Source organism: Salvelinus fontinalis, chromosome 3 (assembly GCF_029448725.1).
Source record: "Salvelinus fontinalis isolate EN_2023a chromosome 3, ASM2944872v1, whole genome shotgun sequence".
Lineage (NCBI taxonomy): Eukaryota > Metazoa > Chordata > Actinopteri > Salmoniformes > Salmonidae > Salvelinus > Salvelinus fontinalis.
In genome coordinates, this window is record NC_074667.1 from 28,589,995 (window position 1) to 28,613,401 (window position 23,407).

Below are 23,407 nucleotides of genomic sequence, written 5' to 3' on the forward strand. Positions count from 1 at the left end.
ATATAACGCTATATTTTGTTTTCGCTGTAAAACACTGAATAAATCGGAAATATTGGCTGGAATCACAAGATGCCTGTCTTTCATTTGCTGTACACTATGTATTTTTCAGAAATGTTTTATGATGAATAATTAGGTATTTGACGTTGGTGTCTAATTATTATGGCTGCTTTCGGTGCAATTTCTGATTGTAGCTGCAATGTAAACTATGATTTATACCTGAAATATGCAAATTTTTCGAACAAAACATAGATTTATTGAATAACATGTTATAAGACTCATCTGATGAAGTTGTTTGTTGGTTAGTTTGGTTGGTTCTTGGTTAGTTAGGTTGGCTTTGTGCATGCTACCTGTGCTGTGAAAAATGTCTGTCCTCCTTTGTATTTGGTGCTGAGCTAACATAAATATACCTGCTGTTTTCGCTGTAAAACATTTTAAAAATCGGACATGTTGGCTGGATTCACAAGATGTGTACCTTTCATTTGCTGTATTGGACTTGTTAATGTGTGAAAGTTAAATATTAAAAAAAATATATTTTGAATTTCGCGCCCTGCACTTGAAGTGGCTGTTGTCATAAGTGTACCGGCGTCGGGCTGCAGTCATAAGAAGTTTCATCTGCCCTTTACTCCTCTCAATCACGCGAGTCAATTCACTTTGGAGAAAAAAGGGAAGGAGACAAAGTCTAGCTATTAAAATGTATTTCATCTCTCCGTGACCCTTCGTCTACACAGAACATTTGGGGCCACTAATACCCGAGGCTATATCATTATCCTTTCTATTTTCAATTACTGTGCTTTTAATTTTCTTCTCTTTCCCTCAAAGCTTTGTTTAACTCAATCAGGCCATTTTCCTTGTTACATACAAGGACAGTGAGTGTTTCATGAAGATCTATGTGGGACTATAGACTCTCCCATCTCTCCCTCATCTCGGCATCTCTCCCTCATCTCGGCATCTCTCTCTACTCTCGGCCTCTCTCTAGCTCCCTCTCCCTCAACTCTAGCTCCCTCAACTCTAGCTCCCTCTCCCTCAACTCTAGCTCCCTCTCCCTCAACTCTAGCTCCCTCTCCCTCAACTCTAGCTCCCTCTCCCTCAACTCTAGCTCCCTCTCCCTCAACTCTAGCTCCCTCTCCCTCAACTCTAGCTCCCTCTCCCTCAACTCTAGCTCCCTCTCCCTCAACTCTAGCTCCCTCTCCCTCAACTCTAGCTCCCTCTCCCTCAACTCTAGCTCCCTCAACTCTAGCTCCCTCAACTCTAGCTCCCTCTCCCTCAACTCTAGCTCCCTCTCCCTCAACTCTAGCTCTCTCTCTCAACTCTAGCTCTCAATTCAATTCAATTCAAGGGGCTTTATTGGCATGGGAAACATGTGTTAACATTGCCAAAGCAAGTGAGGTAGCAATACACAAAAGTGAAACAAACAATACAAATTAACAGTAAACATTACACATACAGAAGTTTCAAAACAATAAAGACGTTACAAATGTCATATTATATATATATATATATACAGTGTTGTAGCAATGTACGAATGGTTAAAGCACACAGGTTAAAATAAATAGGCATAAATATGGGTTGTATTTACAATGCTGTTTGTTCTTCACTGGTTGCCCTTTTCTTGTGACAACAGGTCACAAATCTTGCTGCTGTGATGGCACACTGTGGAATTTCACCCAGTAGATATGGGAGTTTATCAAAATTGGATTTGTTTTCGAATTCTTTGTGGATCTGTGTAATCTGAGGGAAATATGCTCTCTCTCTCTCTCAACTCTAGCTCTCTCTCTCTCTCAACTCTAGCTCTCTCTCTCTCTCTCAACTCTAGCTCTCTCTCAACTCTAGCTCTCTCTCAACTCTAGCTCTCTCTCAACTCTAGCTCTCTCTCAACTCTAGCTCTCTCTCAACTCTAGCTCTCTCTCAACTCTAGCTCTCTCTCAACTCTAGCTCTCTCTCAACTCTAGCTCTCTCTCAACTCTAGCTCTCTCTCAACTCTAGCTCTCTCTCAACTCTAGCTCTCTCTCAACTCTAGCTCTCTCTCAACTCTAGCTCTAGCTCTCTCTCAACTCTAGCTCTCTCTCTCTCTCAACTCTAGCTCTCTCTCTCTCTCAACTCTAGCTCTCTCTCTCTCTCAACTCTAGCTCTCTCTCTCTCTCAACTCTAGCTCTCTCTCTCTCTCAACTCTAGCTCTCTCTCTCTCTCAACTCTAGCTCTCTCTCAACTCTAGCTCTCTCTCAACTCTAGCTCTCTCTCAACTCTAGCTCTCTCTCAACTCTAGCTCTCTCTCAACTCTAGCTCTCTCTCAACTCTAGCTCTCTCTCAACTCTAGCTCTCTCTCAACTCTAGCTCTCTCTCAACTCTAGCTCTCTCTCAACTCTAGCTCTCTCTCAACTCTAGCTCTCTCTCAACTCTAGCTCTCTCTCAACTCTAGCTCTCTCTCAACTCTAGCTCTCTCTCAACTCTAGCTCTCTCTCAACTCTAGCTCTCTCTCTCTCTCAACTCTAGCTCTCTCTCTCTCTCAACTCTAGCTCTCTCTCTCTCAACTCTAGCTCTCTCTCTCTCAACTCTAGCTCTCTCTCTCTCTCAACTCTAGCTCTCTCTCTCTCTCTCTCTCTCAACTCTAGCTCTCTCTCTCTCTCAACTCTAGCTCTCTCTCTCTCTCAACTCTAGCTCTCTCTCTCTCTCAACTCTAGCTCTCTCTCTCTCTCAACTCTAGCTCTCTCTCTCTCTCAACTCTAGCTCTCTCAACTCTAGCTCTCTCTCTCTCTCAACTCTAGCTCTCTCTCTCTCTCAACTCTAGCTCTCTCTCTCTCTCTCTCAACTCTAGCTCTCTCTCTCTCTCTCTCAACTCTAGCTCTCTCTCTCTCTCAACTCTAGCTCTCTCTCTCTCTCAACTCTAGCTCTCTCTCTCAACTCTAGCTCTCTCTCTCTCTCAACTCTAGCTCTCTCTCTCTCTCAACTCTAGCTCTCTCTCTCTCTCTCAACTCTAGCTCTCTCTCTCTCTCAACTCTAGCTCTCTCTCTCTCAACTCTAGCTCTCTCTCTCTCAACTCTAGCTCTCTCTCTCAACTCTAGCTCTCTCTCTCAACTCTAGCTCTCTCTCTCAACTCTAGCTCTCTCTCTCAACTCTAGCTCTCTCTCTCTCTCTCAACTCTAGCTCTCTCTCTCAACTCTAGCTCTCTCTCTCTCAACTCTTGCTCTCTTTTTTCTTCATCTTTTATAGTTTCAATTTTGGGAATTTTGGGAAAGAAATATTCTCTTAGGTCTGAGTATTTGCCACAGTGTAATAGGAAATGTAGCTCTGTCTCTACCTCTCCTCTGGAGCAGAGTGAGCACAGCCTGTCCTCTCTGGGCAGCCAGGTTTGTCTGTGACGACCGGTCTCTATAGCCAGATTGTGCTCACTGAGTCTGTACCTAGTCGGTGTTTTCCTCAGTTTTCTATCAGTCACAGTGGTCAGATAGTCTGCCACCATGTACTGTCTGTTTAGAGCCAAATAGCATTGAAGTTTACTTAGATTCTTTGTGGTATCTTTCCAATATGTGATAGATTTTTCTTTTTGTTTTGTGATGATTTGGTTGGGCCAGATTTTCTGAGTGCTGTCCCGAGGCTCTATGGGGTTGGTTTGGGTTTGTGAACTGAGCCTCAGAACCAGCTGGCTGAGGGGACTCTTCTCTGGTTTCACCTTTTGACATTGTAGAGATGGTTGTAAAATTTGATGGCTCTTTTTCCTATTCGAATGAGGGGGTATTGGCCCAAATCTGCTCTACATGTGTTATTTTTTTCTTTGCACTTGCAATACAGTCTTGCAAAACTCTTCATGCAGTATTTCAATTGGATGTTTGTCCCATTTGGTGAAATCATTATTAGAGAGTGGACCACATACTTCACTGCCATATAGAGCAATTGGTTCTATAACCGATTGAAACATTTTGAGCCAGATTCTAATTGGAATTTCGATTTTAATGTTCCTTTAATTGGCATAGAATGCTCTTCTTGCTTTGTCTCTCAGCTCATTCACAGCCCTGTCAAAGCTACCTGTGCTGCTGATATTTAGTCCTAGATATGTGTAGTTTTTGGTGTGTTCTAATAGAACTGTGTCCAAATAGATTTTATATTTGTCATCCTGATTTCCGGACCTTTTTTGGAACATCATTATATTTGTTTTTTTTAGGTTAACGGTCAGAGCCCAGGTCTGACAGAACCTGTGAAGACGATCTAGGTGCTGCTGTAACCCCTCTTTAGTGGGATACAGCAGCACCAGGTCATCTGCGTACAGCAGACACTTGATTTCAGTGTTGTGTAGGGTGATACCAGGTGGTTCCGATTCTTCTAATGTTTTTGCCAATTCATTAATGTAGATGTTAAATAGTGTTGGACTTATTGGGCAGCCCTGTTTCACTCCCCGTCCCTGAGAGAAGTCTGTTTGCTTGTTGCCAATTTTAACCGCACATTTGTTTTTAGTGTACATTGATTTAATAACATCATATGTTTTCCCTCCAATACCACTTTCTATTAGTTTGTAAAAAAGACATTCGTGCCAAATTGAATCAAATGCTTTCTTGAAATCAACAAAACACGAGTAGATTTTGCCTTTGTTTCAGTTTACTTGTTTGTCAATTAGAGTGTGGAGGTGTAAATGTGGTCTGTTGTACGATAATTTTGTTGAAATCCAATCTGGCTTCTGCTCAGGATGTTGTGTTCGTCAAGGAAATGGTGTAGTCTGCTATTTATAATATTGCAGAGAATTTTCCACAAGTTGCTGTTAACGCAAATTCCTCTAATTATTGGGTCAAATTTGTCTCCATTTTTATAGATTGGTGTGATCAATCCCTGGTTCCAAATATCGGGGAAAATACCTGCAGTGAGGATAATGTTGAAGAGTTTGAGTATAGCCAATTTGTCATGCCCTGGCCTTAGTATTCTTTGTTTTCTTTATTATTTTAGTTGGGTCAGGGTGTGACATGGGTATTTATGTGGGTTTTGTAGTGTCCAGGGTTATTGTAAGGTTTAGGGGGTTTATTTAGAGTAGTTGGGTTTATGTTTAGTATAGTTGTCTAGCTGTGTCTATGTTGTGTGTAGTTGTCTAGGAAAGTCTATGGATGCCTGAATGGGTTCCCAATTAGAGACAGCTGGTTTCTGTTGTCTCTGATTGGGAGCCATATTTAGGGTAGCCATAGGCTTTAGTTTGTTGTGGGGAATTGTCTATGTTGAATGTTTGTAGCCTGTGTGTGTGCACTACGTTTATAGCTTCACGGTCGTTTGTTGTTTTGATAGTTTGTAAGTGTTTTGTTTCGTTTTGCCTTCTTCAATAATAAAAGAAGATGACTTATTTTCCACATGCTGCGTTTTGGTCCGTCTCTCTCCCACACGATCGTGACACAATTTGAATTTGTGGTCTGTATCTGTATTTGATCATTTCATTTAAAATACCATCAGCACCACAGGCCTTTCTGGGTTGGAGAGTGCGTAGTTTTTCCAATAATTATTCTTCTGTAATTGGGGTATCCACAGGATTCTGATAGTCTTTGACTACTGATTCAAGGATTTGTAATTTTTCTTGTATATCTTTTTGTTCTGGGCACTGTTATATTGATGTAGAGGTTTGCAAAGTGATTTCTTCACATATCCCCATTTTGGATAGCCAATTCCTCCTGATGAGGTTTGTTTCTCTCTCCCTCCCTCACTCCCTCTTGCAAGCGGCTCTCCATCTCTCCCTCGCAAGCGGCTCCCCATCTCTCCCTCGCATGCGGCTCCCCATCTCTCCCTCGCATGCGGCTCCCCATCTCTCCCTCGCATGCGGCTCCCCATCTCTCCCTCGCATGCGGCTCCCCATCTCTCCCTCGCATGCGGCTCCCCATCTCTCCCTCGCATGCGGCTCTCCCTCGCATGCGGCTCTCCCTCGCATGCGGCTCTCCCTCGCATGCGGCTCTCCCTCGCATGCGGCTCTCCCTCGCATGCGGCTCTCCCTCGCATGCGGCTCTCCCTCGCATGCGGCTCTCCCTCGCATGCGGCTCTCCCTCGCATGCGGCTCTCCCTCGCATGCGGCTCTCCCTCGCATGCGGCTCTCCCTCGCATGCGGCTCTCGCTCTCCCTCTCAAGCGGCTCTCGCTCTCCCTCTCAAGCGGCTCTCGCTCTCCCTCTCAAGCGGCTCTCGCTCTCCCTCTCAAGCGGCTCTCGCTCTCCCTCTCAAGCGGCTCTCGCTCTCCCTCTCAAGCCTCTCTCTCGAGCAGCTCTCTCTCTCTCTCTCGAGCAGCCATCTCTCTCGAGCAGCTCTCTCTCTCAAGCAGCTCTCTCTCTCAAGCAGCTCTCTCTCTCAAGCAGCCCTCTCTCTCAAGCAGCCCTCTCTCTCTCAAGCAGCCCTCTCTCTCTCAAGCAGCCCTCTCTCTCTCAAGCAGCCCTCTCTCTCTCAAGCAGCCCTCTCTCTCTCAAGCAGCCCTCTCTCTCTCAAGCAGCCCTCTCTCTCTCAAGCAGCCCTCTCTCTCTCAAGCAGCCCTCTCTCTCTCAAGCAGCCCTCTCTCTCTCAAGCAGCCCTCTCTCTCTCAAGCAGCCCTCTCTCTCTCAAGCAGCCCTCTCTCTCTCAAGCAGCCCTCTCTCTCTCAAGCAGCCCTCTCTCTCTCAAGCAGCTCTCTCTCTCTCAAGCAGCTCTCTCTCTCTCAAGCAGCACTCTCTCTCTCAAGCAGCTCTCTCTCTCTCAAGCAGCTCTCCCTCCCTCTCTCTCTCAAGCAGCTCTCTCTCAAGCAGCTCTCTCTCAAGCAGCTCTCTCTCAAGCAGCTCTCTCTCAAGCAGCTCTCTCTCTCTCTCAAGCAGCTCTCTCTCTCGCTCAAGCAGCTCTCTCTCTCTCTCTCTCGCTCAAGCAGCTCTCTCTCTCTCTCGCTCAAGCAGCTCTCTCTCTCTCTCGCTCAAGCAGCTCTCTCTCTCTCGCTCAAGCAGCTCTCTCTCTCTCTCGCTCAAGCAGCTCTCTCTCTCTCTCGCTCAAGCAGCTCTCTCTCTCTCTCGCTCAAGCAGCTCTCTCTCTCTCGCTCAAGCAGCTCTCTCTCTCTCTCGCTCAAGCAGCTCTCTCTCTCTCTCGCTCAAGCAGCTCTCTCTCTCTCTCTCTCTCTCGCTCAAGCAGCTCTCTCTCTCTCTCGCTCAAGCAGCTCTCTCTCTCTCTCGCTCAAGCAGCTCTCTCTCTCTCTCGCTCAAGCAGCTCTCTCTCTCTCTCGCTCAAGCAGCTCTCTCTCTCTCTCGCTCAAGCAGCTCTCGCTCTCTCTCGCTCAAGCAGCTCTCTCTCTCTCTCGCTCAAGCAGCTCTCTCTCTCTCGCTCAAGCAGCTCTCTCTCTCTCTCTCTCTCAAGCAGCTCTCCTGTCTTATCCGGTGTCCTGTGTGAATTTAAGTACCCTCTGTCTAATTCTCTCCCTCTCTTTCGGAGGACCTGAGCCCTAGGACCATGCCCCAGGACTACCTGGCCTGATGACTCCTTGCTGTCCCCAGTCCACCTGGCCGTGCTGCTGCTCCAATTTCAACTGTTCTGCCTGCAGTTATGGAACCCTGACCTGTTCACGAGACGTGCTACATGTCCCAGACTTGCTGTTTTCAACTCTCTAGAGAGAGGAGGAGTGGTAGAGATACTCTGAATGATCGGCTATGAAAAGCCAACTGACATTTACTCCTCATGTGCTGACCTGTTGCACCCTCGACAGCCACTGTGATTATTATTATTTGACCCTGCTGGTCATCTATGAACATTTGAACATCTTGGCCATGTTCTGTTATAATCTCCACCCGGCACAGCCAAAAGAGGACTGGCCACCCCTCATAGCCTGGTTCGTCTCTAGGTTTCTTCCTAGGTTTTGGCCTTTCTAGGGAGTTTTTCCTAGCCACCGTGCTTCTACACCTGCATTGCTTGCTGTTTGGGGTTTTAGGCTGGGTTTCTGTACAGCAAATTGTGACATCAGCTGATGTAAGAAGGGCTTCATAAATAAATGTGATTGGTTGATTCTATGAGCTGGTCTTCCTGGCTGTGGGGTCTCCCCGTTAGTGTGACACAGGCTCGCCGAGGGAGTGTAGTCTGAATGAATGTGAAGTGGACTATATTGGGATGGGATTTAACTGAACCACAAGGGCGACTGCTAATCTGATACAAGGCTCCTCACAACGACATACTGACACGGGCTGATAAGCACACAGATAGACAACACAGTATAATTACACATGCACACTCACACACACACTCTTATTCTGTAACCCCCAAACCCAGAGGTCTTTCTACGAGGGGTGCAGTGTGTGTGTGTGTGAATGTAGTGGGGCTTGTCTGGTGATAAGCAGATTTATCCAATCATTACTCCCTCTAATGATTCATTATCCAATTACACAGCCATCTTAAAATGGGGGCACTTGGAGTAAATTGGAGAGTTGCAGAGATGAGGTTTGGACAAAATTAGCTTGTCATGGCTGTTGTGTATTCGTAAATACTTACTAAGTTCTCGCTAACAATTCTTGTCTGAGAAAATAGAGGGAGTAAAACCGGAAGGATATTAGTGACAAGGGAACCATGAAAACAGACCGATATGAATAGAGAGTGTTACCATAGCAAATCCGACATCAGCCTTCTTTAGGGCGGGGCCATCGTTAGTTCCATCGCCTGTCACAGCCACCACCTGTCGTGTCTCGAGGACGGTGCTGTCCATGATACCTGAGGGAGATGAACAAGACCACACCCCTCAGATCTCAGTACCCTGGACAGAAGTATACACATTCACTGAGGGAATGGAATTTTGTTGGACGAACATAACTAACAATGTCGGTCCCTCAATATTTCGAAACGGCCTTTGACCCATTTCATTTGCTTTTTCAGTGACTGAAATTCAGTGTTTTTCCCCCAGTTAGTCTTCTAGTCAAGAGTCTCCATATTCATGACCATTATGCCTCACCTGGCCCGTAACTCTCTCTCCACCCCTCCACCACCCCCAACTGAGATGAAACAGGCTAGTCTTTGAAGAAAACTGGGTTGGGCTGAAGGGGATGGCAGTGCTAGAGACCCCTGGGTCCGCTGTGTGCGTGTCGATCACACATGAAAGAGAACACATTTTAGGAAGGAGGAAGGGAGTAAAAACAAGAAAAGGAGAGATGTGACAGCTTTAACCCACCTTTGACCAGAGTGTGTTTGTCAGTGGGAGAGGAGCGAGCCAGCACACGCAGCTTGGGCCACACCTTATCCAGACGCTCTTGCTCCACCTAGAGCACAGGAGGACACAGAGTCAGAGGGACTGAATCTCGAGCAATGAAGAACTTAAACAAATGCATCACTCCCAATGTTAGTACTACTACTACTACATAATTTAAGTCCCTAAGCCTGTCTCACCTTTAATATATTATAATAAAAGTACCCCTTTCAAAATAAAACAAGTCCTGTGGTGTGTCTCACCTCTCCCTGGTCGTTACGGATCAGCTGGTTGAACTCTTTGCCCTCCAGACACAGGAAGTCCTCACCCGGCAACAGGATGCCACACTTGGTTGCTATGGCGCGGGCAGTGTTGATGTTGTCCCCGGTAACCATGCGCACGGTGATGCCGGCCTTCTGGCACTTGAGGATGGCATCAGGTACCTTTAGGGTAGGGAGGAGAGAGTCATGCCTTGAACATCACTACAAGCACATTGATCAGCCAGTATTCTGTAGTTATATATCCACTTCACAACAACATTCCTTGGTATAGTATCAGTGCTGATCCCAGGCCAGTCTCTGTAAGGTATACGTTTGTATCTGAGTGATTCTGTATGTATATTCCCCTCCACATGTTCCCCACTCCAGGGTTAGTCGCAGTGTCGGATGTTATTTTAGTTTCTCTCTCAGCATGACAACGTGAACGAGCTTTTGCTCATTCAGGCCTGACCTCTCAACCTGCTGTGTATGCGAGTCTCTCTCTCTGTGTGTTTGAGTGAGTGTGTATATGTGTCTGTGCTTGTATGTGAGCTTGCGTGTGAAGTCCTGTGTAATTATCCACCCTCAAGCATGTGATGAGTCACTTCTCATTAGACCAATCAGATTACTTATTTATAGATCATTAGAAACCCCCCACAGTTGTCTGCCTGTCAATCACACCGCTGAACCCCAGCCTGGCACCCCCACCCCTTCTGCCCTCACATAGACCACTAAACATGTAGCTACACTCGTTGCGTAACCCTCTCACACCCCCAAAGTAACAGAGAACCGCAAAGAAAAAATAGAACCTTGACCCACTATGGTGGAATGATCCCTCATACAAACATCCACTCACGCCCTAATGCAGAACAACTCGGGGGCATGATGGACTGATGCGACGTTAGTTGTAATTAACTAGGCTATTCTTTGTCACCGGAGGTGGGGACCCACGCATTGAGGACTAGGGTATGTGAACAGTTGGCTAAACTCGTGATTAGAAGTTTGAGCTTGTTGCCGTAGGCTTATGAACCAAAATAGTGAAATGACAAACCATCATTTCTTTGTAGTTTACTTTATTGGCCATTATGCCAAATGGCTGCCACTGGGCTATATAGCGCAACTTTGCTGTGGTAATTCCAAACATACTATTCCATCTGATGATGTATCAGTTATAGCCTATATAATAAACAGATACTAGTCTACACAGAAAACGCATTGTTTATCTATATGTTTAGTCATGTTATAATCATGAATATGTATAATGCTGGTAATCAGACTTTTGAAATCAGTGGAATGCCCAGTGGAAGAAGAGAGATCATTGCCAAATGTGGAGAGTCAAAATGAGAACACAGAAGGCTGTTGTATAAAACACCTGTCTCCGGATTACATCTCCAAACTAAAGGGCAACCATGGCATCCATGACAGAGAGGGAGAAGCGTTCATCCATATATACGGGTAAGAGTCTAGCTAAATGATCTGTATGATCTGTGTAGTAATATTATTTGTATCTCAGAGATCCATTTGCATTGCTAGTTATAGCCTAATTAGCTAGCTAGCTAACATTGATCATAGTTGGTTAGCTTTAGACACCTGCAGATTCATGCATGGTGCATGGTAGTAAGAGTTGGGATTGATTTATGGTTGATTGTTTAGCTAGCTGGCTACATGTCTAAACAAAATATTCTACTATGCAAGTAACCATTTCCCTGTACTGTTTACACCTTCTGTATCCTGTGCATGTGACAAATAAACTTTGATTATATTTGATACAGTGTGTGTTTACCAAAGACGGTAATGTGAAGAACAATATGACCTGCATCAAAGTCAGATTAGGATATAGGCCAAGGACTAAATAAAGTGTATTTTTACTACTACTTCTTACTACAACTCACCACTTTTAGTCTTGAAATCTTTGGTTGTTTACTACACTACCCTATTCACCATGTTTAGCACATGGCCTCACATGTGAATCCTTAAAAGAGATGGGTGGGGCTAAGGCTTAAGAGGATGTGAAGGATGCTGAATGGGGGTAGACAAAGAAGAGCTCTCCAGTAGAGGGCCTCCTGAGTGGCGCAGTAGTCGAAGGCACTGCATCGCAGTGCTTGAGGCATCACTACAGTTTGGAAATCTTCTTAGAGAAGGGCCTTGCCCAGGGAGGTGACCAAGAACCCAATGGTCACTCTGACAGAGCTCCAAAGTTCTTCTGTGGAGATGGTTGTCCTTCTGGAAGGTTCTCCCATCTCTGCAACACTCCACTAAATCAGTCCTTTATGGTAGAGTGGCCAGACGGAAGCCACTCCTCAGTGAAAGACACATGACAGCCCGCTTGGAGTTTTCAGCAGCAGGGACTAGTGAATCTAGGCAGGATCGAGGGAAAAGTGAAAAGTACAGTGAGATGATGAAAACCTGCTCCAGAGTGCTCAGGACCTCAGGCTGGAGCGAAGGTTCACCTTCCAACAGGACAACGACCCTATGCACACAGCCAAGACAATACAGGAGTGGCTTCGGGACAAGTCTCTGAATGTTCGAGTGGCCCAGCCAGTCTGGACTCGAACATCTCTGGAGAGACCTGAAAATAGCTGTGCAGTGATGTTCCCCATCCAACCTGACAGAGATTGAGAGGATCTGCAGAGAAGAATGGGAGAAACTCCCCAAATACAGGTGTGCAAAGCTTGTAGTGTCATATCCAAGAAGACTCAAGGCGGTATTCACTGCAAACGGTGCTTTCACCAAAGTACTGAGTAAAGGGTCTGAATACTTATCGAAATGTTATATTTCAGTTTATTTATTTTTTAATTGCAAAAAAATCTAAAAAAACTTTTTTGCTTTTTCATTATGGGGTAATGTGTGTAGATTGATGAGGGGCAAAAAATAATTTAATCTATTTTTAGAATAAGGCTGTAATGTAACAAAATGTGGAAAAAGTCAAGGGGTCAGAATCCTTTCGAATGCATTGTATATGGAAGCTTAAAAATATGAACCTTATAAGATATACTTGGAAGAGGCTAAATCAAGCATGTCGGATTGAAAACTTTGTGTCCTTTTCTATGGTACCAAAAATTTAAAAAAAGTACAGATTGAGGAACGAATTCGATCAGACCATCAGCTATACGGAGGGCTATAAGCTACAACAGACTTTCCACAAGGGCAGGGATATTGGAAATGTAACCTTTTCACATGTGAGTTCCAAATATCTAACTGTTGCCCCAGAGTGAGTTATTTTATGCATGTGATGTCAGAATGCACTCACTGTCACAAAATGTGATTGTTACGCAACAGGACAGTTAACATTCACTGCCTGCTAATTATCTATAGGCTGTGTTTCAACTTGTCAATTTCAAATTATTTTCGTACACGTTGTATTTTCTAACAACAGTTTGAATTGAGGTGTGTTCCGCCTCCTCATTAATTCACATAGAAGTAGCCCATTTCAGCGTTGGACACTTTATGTTTGAGGCTTTCCTGGACAAATTTCCCTCTTCAAGGAGTGCCATTCCCCATTTTTTCTGCACTTCAAGTATGCAGACATTTGTGCAGTTTCTGGCAGGCACTCGCATTGTTGCATTTTTGTTTTCCTTACAAATAATAACTTTAGACAAGTGTGCATTCCGATCAAAGTAAGTTCCTTATTTTCTGTATTGTATTTTCTGTATTTTCGTGTTGTCGTTTCTACTGTAGCATACACTATGTACGTACGTACGCACGCACGTATGACTGTTTTATTCATGTTTTGAAGTACTGGTGACAAATAATGCAGTCCAATTATTGCATACATTGTAGTATACTGTACAATGGACACCTATGATGTGTGTAAAATACTTTTGGGGTATTTTGTTGTATTGAGTATAATGAGCTAATGCTAAGCTATTTTCCAGCTATGTGTGGCGCCTCGTTTGTTGACATTATACAATGCATTCTGGGTGTCAAGTAAACGTCTGTCAGACCAAAGAAGTTATGTGTTGAAGGAATGGTTCACTTATCTTTTGAGTAAACTTCTGGAAGTGAATGAAGGGAAGTGAATGCACACACCCCCTTTAACATGCATACTATAAACAAACCAATCTCGTCTTGTCTCCTCTTATTATCTTTGGTTGACGATGGGTAGTTTGCAGCGCGCACAAACTACCCATCGCCGTATTACTTTTGATTTCTAGAAAGTGTTTTGACTCAATTATTTTGATCAATGTTGAGCTCACACGTGATGTGATGAATTATAAAGAGTAATTGCTATTAGCTCATTTATATTGTGGTTTCTGTCAGCTGAGAGTTCTCTAAACATGACCGCTAGTGTTACGTCGATCTTTCCTCAGTTAGCGCTAGGACTAAAGTAGGCTGCATTTTCCGGTTTGAATGATTGTGTATGATGTTGCTACTTCTGTGAATGTCTGAACATTGCATCCAAAAATAAACCGGTCACATTCAAGACAACTTAGTAAGGACTGTGTTTGTGCAAAGAAAATCTGTGAAAAAAACAAATTGTGTAGCTAGCTCAAATGCTGACTGTTGCGTCAATCGAAACTGGACATTCTAAATAAACTTTCTAATCACAGTGGTTTGAGCGTACGCTGCAGGGACCACTGCAGAATGATCACACCCGTGTGTTGGTTCGTCTGAAAAGTTAATCATAGTTAATTGACGGACAGTACATGTATAACGAAAACTAAGGAGTTTATAACAGATTGTGTCTTGCATAATACAGGTTCAGTGGATCCACTGATAGCATAGGATGCCTTTAACTTCTTGAGAATACAGGGGGTGCTGTTTCGCATTAGCATAATTGCCTCTACAGACTAAACTGCCTCTTATTCAATTATTGCTGTTACTATATGCATATAACCATATAGCATTGGATAGAAAACAAGCTATGGTTTCTAAAACCGTTCCAATTGAGTCTCTGAGTCAAACACAGGTCATTTCACAGCACTTTCCCTGAGCCAGAAAAAGATTGCAAGATGTGTATGCTCGCTTCAAAGCTCTGCCTATATATGGTCACGCGACCTATGACCCGAATGACACTTCCTTCTTCTTCCTCTGGGTGTCTGGAAGACGTCAGAGGAGAATTTTTTTGTTTATCTTGTACTGACGTGAAATAAGACCTATTTCTTTAGCGTGACCGACAACTTCCGGTTTCTGAAATGCGCGTTTTCAGAGGTGGCATTGTCTTTTGTTATGCTGACGTTACGGATGAAAACTATCTCCGTGTCGAAGTTTGTTTGATACATGTGACCATATCACCGTAATGTATGTTTTTTCAATATAGTTTAATCAGATTATTAGAATTTTTTCGGGAGTTTTGCCGTGTTCCGTTCTTTGAGTTTTTTAACTTTGGACATGGACCGTGCCAGTCGACCAGTACCCAGGCTAAATGAAGAGGGGAAGTTGCCATTGTGAATGGATTGAACGACTCATCAGGACTAAGGACACCTTGATCAACATTCTGATGAAAGACCAGCAATAGTAAGACCCAATTTACGATGTTATTTCATATATCTGTCGTGCATGTGAACTGGTCGGGCGCGTCCAGCTGGTTTTGGCTGGCCTGGTTATGCTAATTAGCTAGTTATGCTAATTTCGCTATAAAACATTTAAAAAATCTGAAATATTGTTTGGATTCACCAGATGTTGGGCTTTCAATGTCTGTACGCTATGTATTTTTTCTGAAATGTTTTAAGACAAGTAATTAGTTATATAACGTTGGTCTCTGTAATTGTTCTAGCTGCATCAGCACTATATCAGATTGCAGCTGCAATGTAGAACTGTGATTTATACCTGAAAAATGCACATTTAAAAAAAAAAAACTATGCTATACCATAAATATGTTATCAGACTGTCATCTTAAGAATTTTTTTGTTGGTTAGTGGCTATCAATATCTTAGTTTAGCCGAATTGGTGATAGCACCTGATGGAGTAAGAAACTGTTGGAGTAAGAAAATGGTGTCATTTTGCTAACGTGTTTAGCTAATAGATTTACATATTGTGTCTTCCCTGTAAAACATTTAAAAAATCTGAAATGGTGGTTTTATTCACAAGATCTGTGTCTTTCATTGGGTGTCTTGGACTTGTGATTTAATGATATTTAGATGCTACTATTTAATTGTGACGCTATGCTAGCGATGCTAATCAGTGTGGGGGGTGTGGGGGGTGCTCCCGGATCCGGGTTAGGTACTCTTTAAGCGTGTCTTTAGAGGCCATTCAATTCCATTTTCATTCCCAAAAACAAGAAAGGATTCGGTCAAGAGAGAAAAGACAGCAGAAAGAAGAAGAACTTGCATTGCACATCAATGGTGTTGATAAAGGTTCTACAGAAGTACCAAATAGTTTAGACACAAAACAAAAGGAGTTTGAGCAACGTATTCAAGAAAGATCTGGTTTCATTTATATAATAACCTAGCAAATTGGATGGAGAACTGTGAAAAATGTTTTTCTATTACCTTCAACATACAAATGTGATCAAGAAGAACCTACAGAAAATAGTTAAAAATGATGAAAACATTATCTCACCAAAGGACATTTTGAATGAAGCAGCAAAATATTTTTTACTCATGTTTTCCTTTCAAGTTCTTCTAACCTCGAAGTGTTGTGATATTAATCTGCAACACATAAAAAAATATATTGCGAAGGACAAATTACAAAGGACGAACTACGGTTGGCAATTGACTCCTTTCAGACTTGGAAAACCCCTGGCCTTGATGGCATTCCAATAGAAATATATATCAAACATTTAATGAATTATTCAGATCCAGTAACAGCATGTGTTAATTATTCATACATAAATGGTCAAATGCCTGACACACACAAATAAGGGTTGATTACTCTCCTACTGAAACAGGAGCCGGGGGGACAGTATAAAGACCTAATCTCACAACAAAAGTGAAGCCCCTCCCCCATCAATGTTACGATGCAAAGATATTGGCTAAATGTATTGCTCATAGAATTAAAAAAGTCTTACTGGAAATTATTCATTATGATCAGACAGGATTCTTAAAAGGAAGACATACTGTATTGGAGATAGTTCTCAATTATTTCTAATAATTGCCTAATGCTATGAGAATGTAGGGAAACCAGGCATAATCTTTATAACAGATTTTTGAGAAAGCATTCGATAAAGTACGGCTATAATGTATTTATAAGTGCCTGAATTATTACATTTTTGGAGAATCTCCTGTAAAATGGATAAAAGACATGTATAACACTCCTTTATGTAAAATTAGAAATAATGGTTATTTCTCAGCAAATTAGGAATTGTTAAGAGGTGTAAAACAGGGTTGCCCTCTTTCACCATACTTGATTGTTATGGCCAATGAACTGTCAGCTATAAAAATCAGATCCAATTATAAAATGAAAGAGTATTAACTTATGCTGAGGATTCAAGAGTCCACAATCTTCAACCCTGACCAGTCTTATTGAGGACCTGGATAATTTCTCCAATTTATCTGGATTAAAATCCAAATATGTATGATAACTGTACTATATTACGGATTGGGTCTCTAAAAGACAAACTTTAAATTGCAATGTGGTCTCCAGATTAAATGGGCGGATGGTGCAGTTGATGTGCTTGGTGTACATGTTCCTGAAAAGTTGAATGATCTTTCAACTATCAATTTTGAAAGAATAGATAGGATCTTTAAACCATGGAAAGGGAAAGATCTGTTCATCTATGGGAAAATGACACTGATTAAGTCTCTAGTGATATCACAGTTTACATCTCTATTCATGGCTCTACCAACTCCAGTAGAATATTTTTTCAAGAGTATTTCATTTTATTTGGAATGGAAATCCAGATAAAGTAAAATTAATATTTTTATGAGTTTGGAGGGCTAAAACGAATAAATATCCAGAAATTCAACCTCTCTCTTAAAGCTTATATTATACTGAAACTATATCTAAATCCAAACTGGTTTTCCAGGAGGAGACTAAGTGCCACATCAGATGTTTAAAAGGGGGCTCTTTGCTGTTATATAGATTAAAACTATCAATGTCCAGTGGATTGGAACCCTGTTTAAAGTATTCTTATTTTAAAATGAAGGTATACAGAGTTTTCTAAAATTACAATTTATCCTACAGAAGAGGCAGAATCTACACTACCCTACAAAAGTTTGGGGTCACTTAGAAATGTCCTTGTTTTTGAAAGAAAAGCAACATTTTTTGTCCATTAAAATAACATAACATTTATCAGAAATACAGTGTAGACATTGTTAATGTTGTAAATGACTTTCACAGCTGGAAACGGCAGATTTTTAAAATGGAATATCTACATAGGCGTACAGAGGCCCATTATAAGCAACCATCACTCCTGTGTTCCAATAGCACACTGTGTTAGCTAATCCAAGTTTATCATTTTAAAAGGCTAATTGATCATTAGAAAACCCTATTGCAATTATGTTAGCACAGCTGAAAACTGTTGTGCTGATTAAAAAAACAATAAAATTGGCCTTCTTTAGACTAGTTGAGTATCTGAAGCATTGTGGGTTCGATTACAGGATCAAAATGGCCAGAAACAAAGATCTTTCTTCTGAAACTCGTCAGTCTATTCTTGTTCTGAGAAATGAAGGCTATTCCATGCGAGAAATTGCCAAGAAACTGAAGATCTCGTACAACGCTTTGTACTACTCCCTTCGCAGCAAACTGTCTCTAACCAGAATAGAAAGGAGTGGGAGGCCCCGGTGCACAACTGAGCAAGAAGACAAGTACATTAGAGTGTCTAGTTTGAGAAACAGACGCCTCACAAGTCCTCAACTGTCAGCTTCATTAAATAGTACCCGCAAAACACCAATCTCAACGTCAACAATGAAGAGGCGACTCCGGGATGCTGGCCTTCTAGGCAGAGTTCCTCTGCCCAGTGTCTGTTCTTTTGCCCATCTTCATCTTAATTTGTTTTGTCCAGTCTGAGATGACTTTTTCTTTGCAAATCAGCTTAGAAGGCCAGCATCCCGGAGTCGCCTCTTCACTGTTGACGTTGAGACTGGTGTTTTGCGGGTACTATTTAATGAAGCTGACAGATTAAGGACTTGTGAGTCGTCTGTTTCTATTTCTAAGTGACCACAAACTTTTGAACGGTAGTGTATATTACAGCAAATAATATGGCTAAACGCCAATGTACAGAGAGAGATGTATAAGAAAGGTATGTTTATGAATGACATTGTAAACAACGACGGTATATAACCAACTCATTGCAGCTCTGACACAAAAATGGAAAATGCAATGAATTAGTTAAAAATCCTAAATCCTTAAAATCACTCATGTAAATTGTAAAATGTCTCAGTTTCACTTACGGTCAAGAGTGTTGACAACTATGCCGCATACATGTCAAGATAGTTGTCACAATACCATGGCATTGGGTTCATGAACTGATAGATCAATTGATGCATCAATTCGTTCTTTTCAATTTAAGCTATTCTAAAAAATTCTCTCCCCACATGATCATTAGAGCATCTCTTTTGGTACTGTCCATCAGGAGCTCGTTTTTGGAGTCAGGTCCAGGAATGGTTATGCCATAATATCAGGGTAAGGTTGACCTGCAAACTGTATTGCTGAGGGATTTGAAGGACCACACAGTCAATAGGAAATATAATTGTGCTCTTGGCTAAATTGTTTATTTTTGGGGCAATTTCATCAGAAACGCTGCAGACTGGGAGGTTCAAGTCCCTAGTGAGACACCATGGGAGAATGGCGGGATGAATTGCGATAGGAAATGGTAGAATGACTTACTGGGGAATATGGGTTGTAGCTGTCTGAAGGGTGGAATTGATGAGTGTTGGAATAATTATATACACAAATGTACAGTGTAAATGTTTGAGGTCCTCCAATCAGGGGAAAGGGTGGGAATGGGATTATTGTATGCATTGCGTTTCGCTATTTATGTTTTGTGGTTTGGTTTCATGCTGTGAGAGGTGTGTGTGTGTGTGCTGGTCCTGGTAGTTATGGGTGCGCTCCACCCGGGCGTCGGGCGGTGCTTGGTTTTTCCAGCCTTTGGAAAATCCCTTTGGGCAAGGGCCTTGCTGGTGTCTCGGGGCGGTGGGGGCGAGCGCACCATCTGACCAGAGCGTCCACTGATGGGAGCAGCCATTTTTATTGTCTGTATTGTATTATTGCTTGAAAAAAGAAATATATATATATATATATATATATAAAATTCAAAAACCAACGCACGGACCTACGATCACTAACTCTCCAATGTTCCACATATCAGGCCTTTAGTCGAAACCATGATAACATCCCCGATACTTTGCATTTTCCCTCAGTAATGCATTTGAATAATAAAACGACACAGGTGTCCTTTCCTCATTTATCATGGAAATTAAGTGTTCCTCATCTCCATAATTAATGGATGATATTAGTACATCTTCTACATACCAGCAGCTCAGTTCAGAGACGCTGCTGTCATGAAAGTTCAGCACTAAAAGTGCACAGCCATTATACTGGCTGCTACTGTACGCTATCTTTCATCTAGCAGCTAGCCGCCCTTTCCTTCCAACCCTATTGGGAAATAGTCAGTCACCCACTGGCTACGAAGCTATTTCCATTCACTCTTATCTGCTGCTGCTTGACATTCAAAACTCTAATGACTATCAGTCAGTCACGTGAAGAACACAGCAAGTGGCGGTTGGGCGGAGCAAGGAACTAGCTAATATGTCACAGTCATACTCTCAAAAATGGCTATATTAGATTTACATAATGCTGTTTTCACCAAAGTTCAATGGGTTCGGCACACTGTCTGCCATATTGGCACCAAATGCTCTGTGATATTACATTTGAATTCTAATTATCAGGCTTACGGGCAATATGGCTCTGGCTGGAGCTATAGAGAATACTTTTTAGGAGACAACAGGGACATTTCAGTCCTCTAGGGCCGCAGTGGAGAGAGGTGGTGTGTTCAGCTGGGGGGCATCCTAATAAAATACTAGGGCTTCACTGAATGGGCTTCACTTACATGTATGTGCGTGTGTGTGTGTGTGTGTGTGTGTGTGTGTGTGTGTGTGTGTGTGTGTGTGTGTGTGTGTGAGAGAGAGTGTGTGTATGTCTGTGTGTGAGACTGTACGCATGTGTCTGTGTGTGCAGATGAGCTTTTCCATCATACTGGCTGCTTGCAGTTATCGTAGCAAAGCAGAACTTGGATCACTGCATCACTGGTTTTATAACATTGATTTGAACATTTTGATTTGATACATTGTTAATTTCAGTGTCATATGCCTCAGTAAGCAATTATGGTGCCTGTAACTGTATTTAGACATAGCCTATTTAAAACAAGTTGTGGTTTCGTTTTGATTATAATTTTAGGCCTCATCAATAGTGACTTTAATCGTGCTTATTGACAACGTTTGGCATGTCCACGGAACAAAAGTGATCCATACTGTTCCGGAACAGAACCGTTCTTTTAAAAGCATGGCAACCGGTTAATAATGTTATTTTACATTCCAGGTATTTTTTTCTAGTCCCACAACAAAATGCAACAAAGTGCCTATGCAAAGTGTATTTAGGCTACCTGCCCCTCCCCCCTCCGAATCATAGGCTACTTTACTGACATTACAAGCTTGATTCAGAAGACAGGGAGAGATATGTTTTATTAGCTAGAGAAGAATGGATAAACGCGTGTTAATGATACTACAGGGCTAGTTATCACGTTTCATTTCGTTGGATTTATTAACTACAAAAAAATAAGACGTGTTTTTAACACTGGTGCCACTCACAAGCGTGTTAGCTAGTTCAAAGGACGTTCAAATATTAAGGCAACAGACTATGGAGGGTTTTACGCATATCCAAACTTTTCACAGAAGCTGGACAAAGATCTAATATAAAGAGAAAGGGAGAATATCCACTCACTGCTCCCAAATAGGTTTTATAAACATTATGGAACCATCTGTCAGAATGCATTAACACATTCTCATCATAAAGCTAGGACTGAATTATTCTAAGAAATGTGCAACACATGTTGAATTAAACTGTCTCCCTCTAATATTGATTATCTTACTCCTTCCACAGCCAAGAAACTCAAACTAATCTGTAGGCTTCTTATAATCTTCTATCCTCTCCTCTCCCCTCTTTCACTGTCTTATCCATCCCCCTTCTCTCCTTTATTCCCTCTCATCTATTCCCTCTCCTCTCCTTTATTCCCTCTCCTCAAATTAAACGAGAAACAAGCAATATGTATTTTGTTCTATATATCTTTTTTAAACAAAAACAATATTTCTTAGTAGGTTGGGGTCAGAAGCATGATATCGTAAAATCTGCAGGATGAAAAAAAGACTTGAATCAGCTTTCGTTATTGTAGCCTAGGCCCAGAGTAAAGGAGGGAGGGCTTGGTTTTCAGTCCTGTGAAATGGAAAATGAGCAATTGTTACAAGAAAATGACTTCTAAATACAAGGGTCACCATCATCATCTCATCTCTTGTTCCATGATGGGCATATGGACACATGCAGCCAACATGGAGTTTTTATTTTTTTACGCACATCCAAAAAACGGGAGCTTGCAAAAATAATGTAGGCCTACAATACAGCGATAAAAATGGGATGTCCGCTGTTTTGCTGCTCCCAAACTTGATCTTTTAATAAAGCATTGGTGATTAAAGGGATAATCCACCCCAAAACACTAATTCCTATGATTACCAATGCTAAAAGGTGCTCTGTGCAGGTATCGCTCTGCCATTTCCCGGTTGCTAAAATTCGAATAGTTCGCCAAATTTCAGTTTAAGCAAGTACAGTACAGAGTATCATTGTACCATCTAAACCGCTGTGAAATATATTTTCCATAACCAAAACTATTGTATGTTCAGCTGTTTGACGCTGGTGTCCAAAACCGAAAGTAAAAAAGACAAAAACAAAACTTAAAAACGGGAAGCATAGAAACAGTGCACATAGAACAGATCTACCAGTTCTTAGACTTGCTTTCAATGCAAATGACATATCTATAACTCAAATTTCTTTGTGATTTTGGTCAGGTCAGCCAAAATTACTGCTTTATATTGCAGCTTTAAACAAACTTTTTTATGAACACATGGTTTGCTTATGTCATTACAACAAGGATGGTAGCAACATGTGAAAATAATTGTGGGAATCTGTTGCAGCTCAATTTGATTACAAAACCTATAATGCAATGCTCTCTCGCTGGGCTGGCTGGCTAACTAGCTAGCAAAAGTAGCTACACTAGGGTGACCATACAGTCCCTGGTTTGGTGGCCTGTCCCTGACTGGAGATGTACCCAGAAATGTCCCCGTTTTTAACTGTGTGTTCAAAACAGACCGCAAAGTGAAATAATATTTTACATGGCAAGAAAGACCAGGCAACAGAGCCTACCGGTTGACTTCTCAATCACGTTGTGCTTGTTTTGGCCAACAGAGGGGGCTGCTCGCTATAGCGGCTTCATTCCCTCTTCTTCTTCTATTACTAACTACTTATTCGTGCTAGTTTTAGAGAAAACTGCTGTGGAAAACTTGGCCAGAAGCTATCAAGTGTCAAGTGAATCCACAACATCACCACAAATGTCTTTTCAAGCCAGGTAACAATCATTTGAGATACTAGCTAGTGATGTTATGTCACAATTTATTATATAGATAGATTATCTTCTTTATAAGGTTTTAAATAAGTTATACTAGCTAACGTTAGTCTACATAGCTAAGTTAGCTAGCTACTGTCATGGTAGCTAGGTTATGATTATATTAAATTAATGGATAACATTAGCATAATGTTTTCTGTTAGCGAGTGGAGAGGAAGGAGAGGAGGAAGACTGAATAGGAAGACGAGTGAAAGAGATAGAGGAGAAAATGTAAAAATATTATTACAGAGCTTGACAATTTATTATTCCAAGCAATGTTTTTGAGATAACATACAAAAATGAGGCAAGCAATGGGAATCTGTTAACCAAAGTATTTTATCTAATAGTGTACTATTTATTATTACAGATTGGAGAAGAAGGAGAAGAAGAGAGTGAGAAGGAACAATTAAGGGAGTAAAAAGAGTGAAACGAGGAGAGTGTAGAAGAGTGAGGTGGAAAGGTAAAGAGAAGGAAAGGAAGAAAGAGCAGGAAGACGA

General features: G+C 42.0%; 1 protein-coding gene across 6 annotated transcripts in view; it reads right to left on the reverse strand.

Moving 5' to 3' along the window:
• The window catches only part of LOC129843188 (plasma membrane calcium-transporting ATPase 1-like), a 176,993-nt gene that overhangs the window by 45,826 nt on the left and 107,760 nt on the right, over positions 1–23,407 (reverse strand). For all 6 annotated transcript variants that reach the window (XM_055911853.1, XM_055911855.1, XM_055911852.1 and 3 more), the window contains 3 exons: positions 9,389–9,568; positions 9,111–9,198; positions 8,550–8,656 (listed from right to left, as the gene is read on the reverse strand). In XM_055911853.1, the coding sequence (XP_055767828.1) occupies positions 8,550–8,656; positions 9,111–9,198; positions 9,389–9,568 (375 nt within the window). The remainder of the gene's footprint in view (positions 1–8,549; positions 8,657–9,110; positions 9,199–9,388; positions 9,569–23,407) is intronic.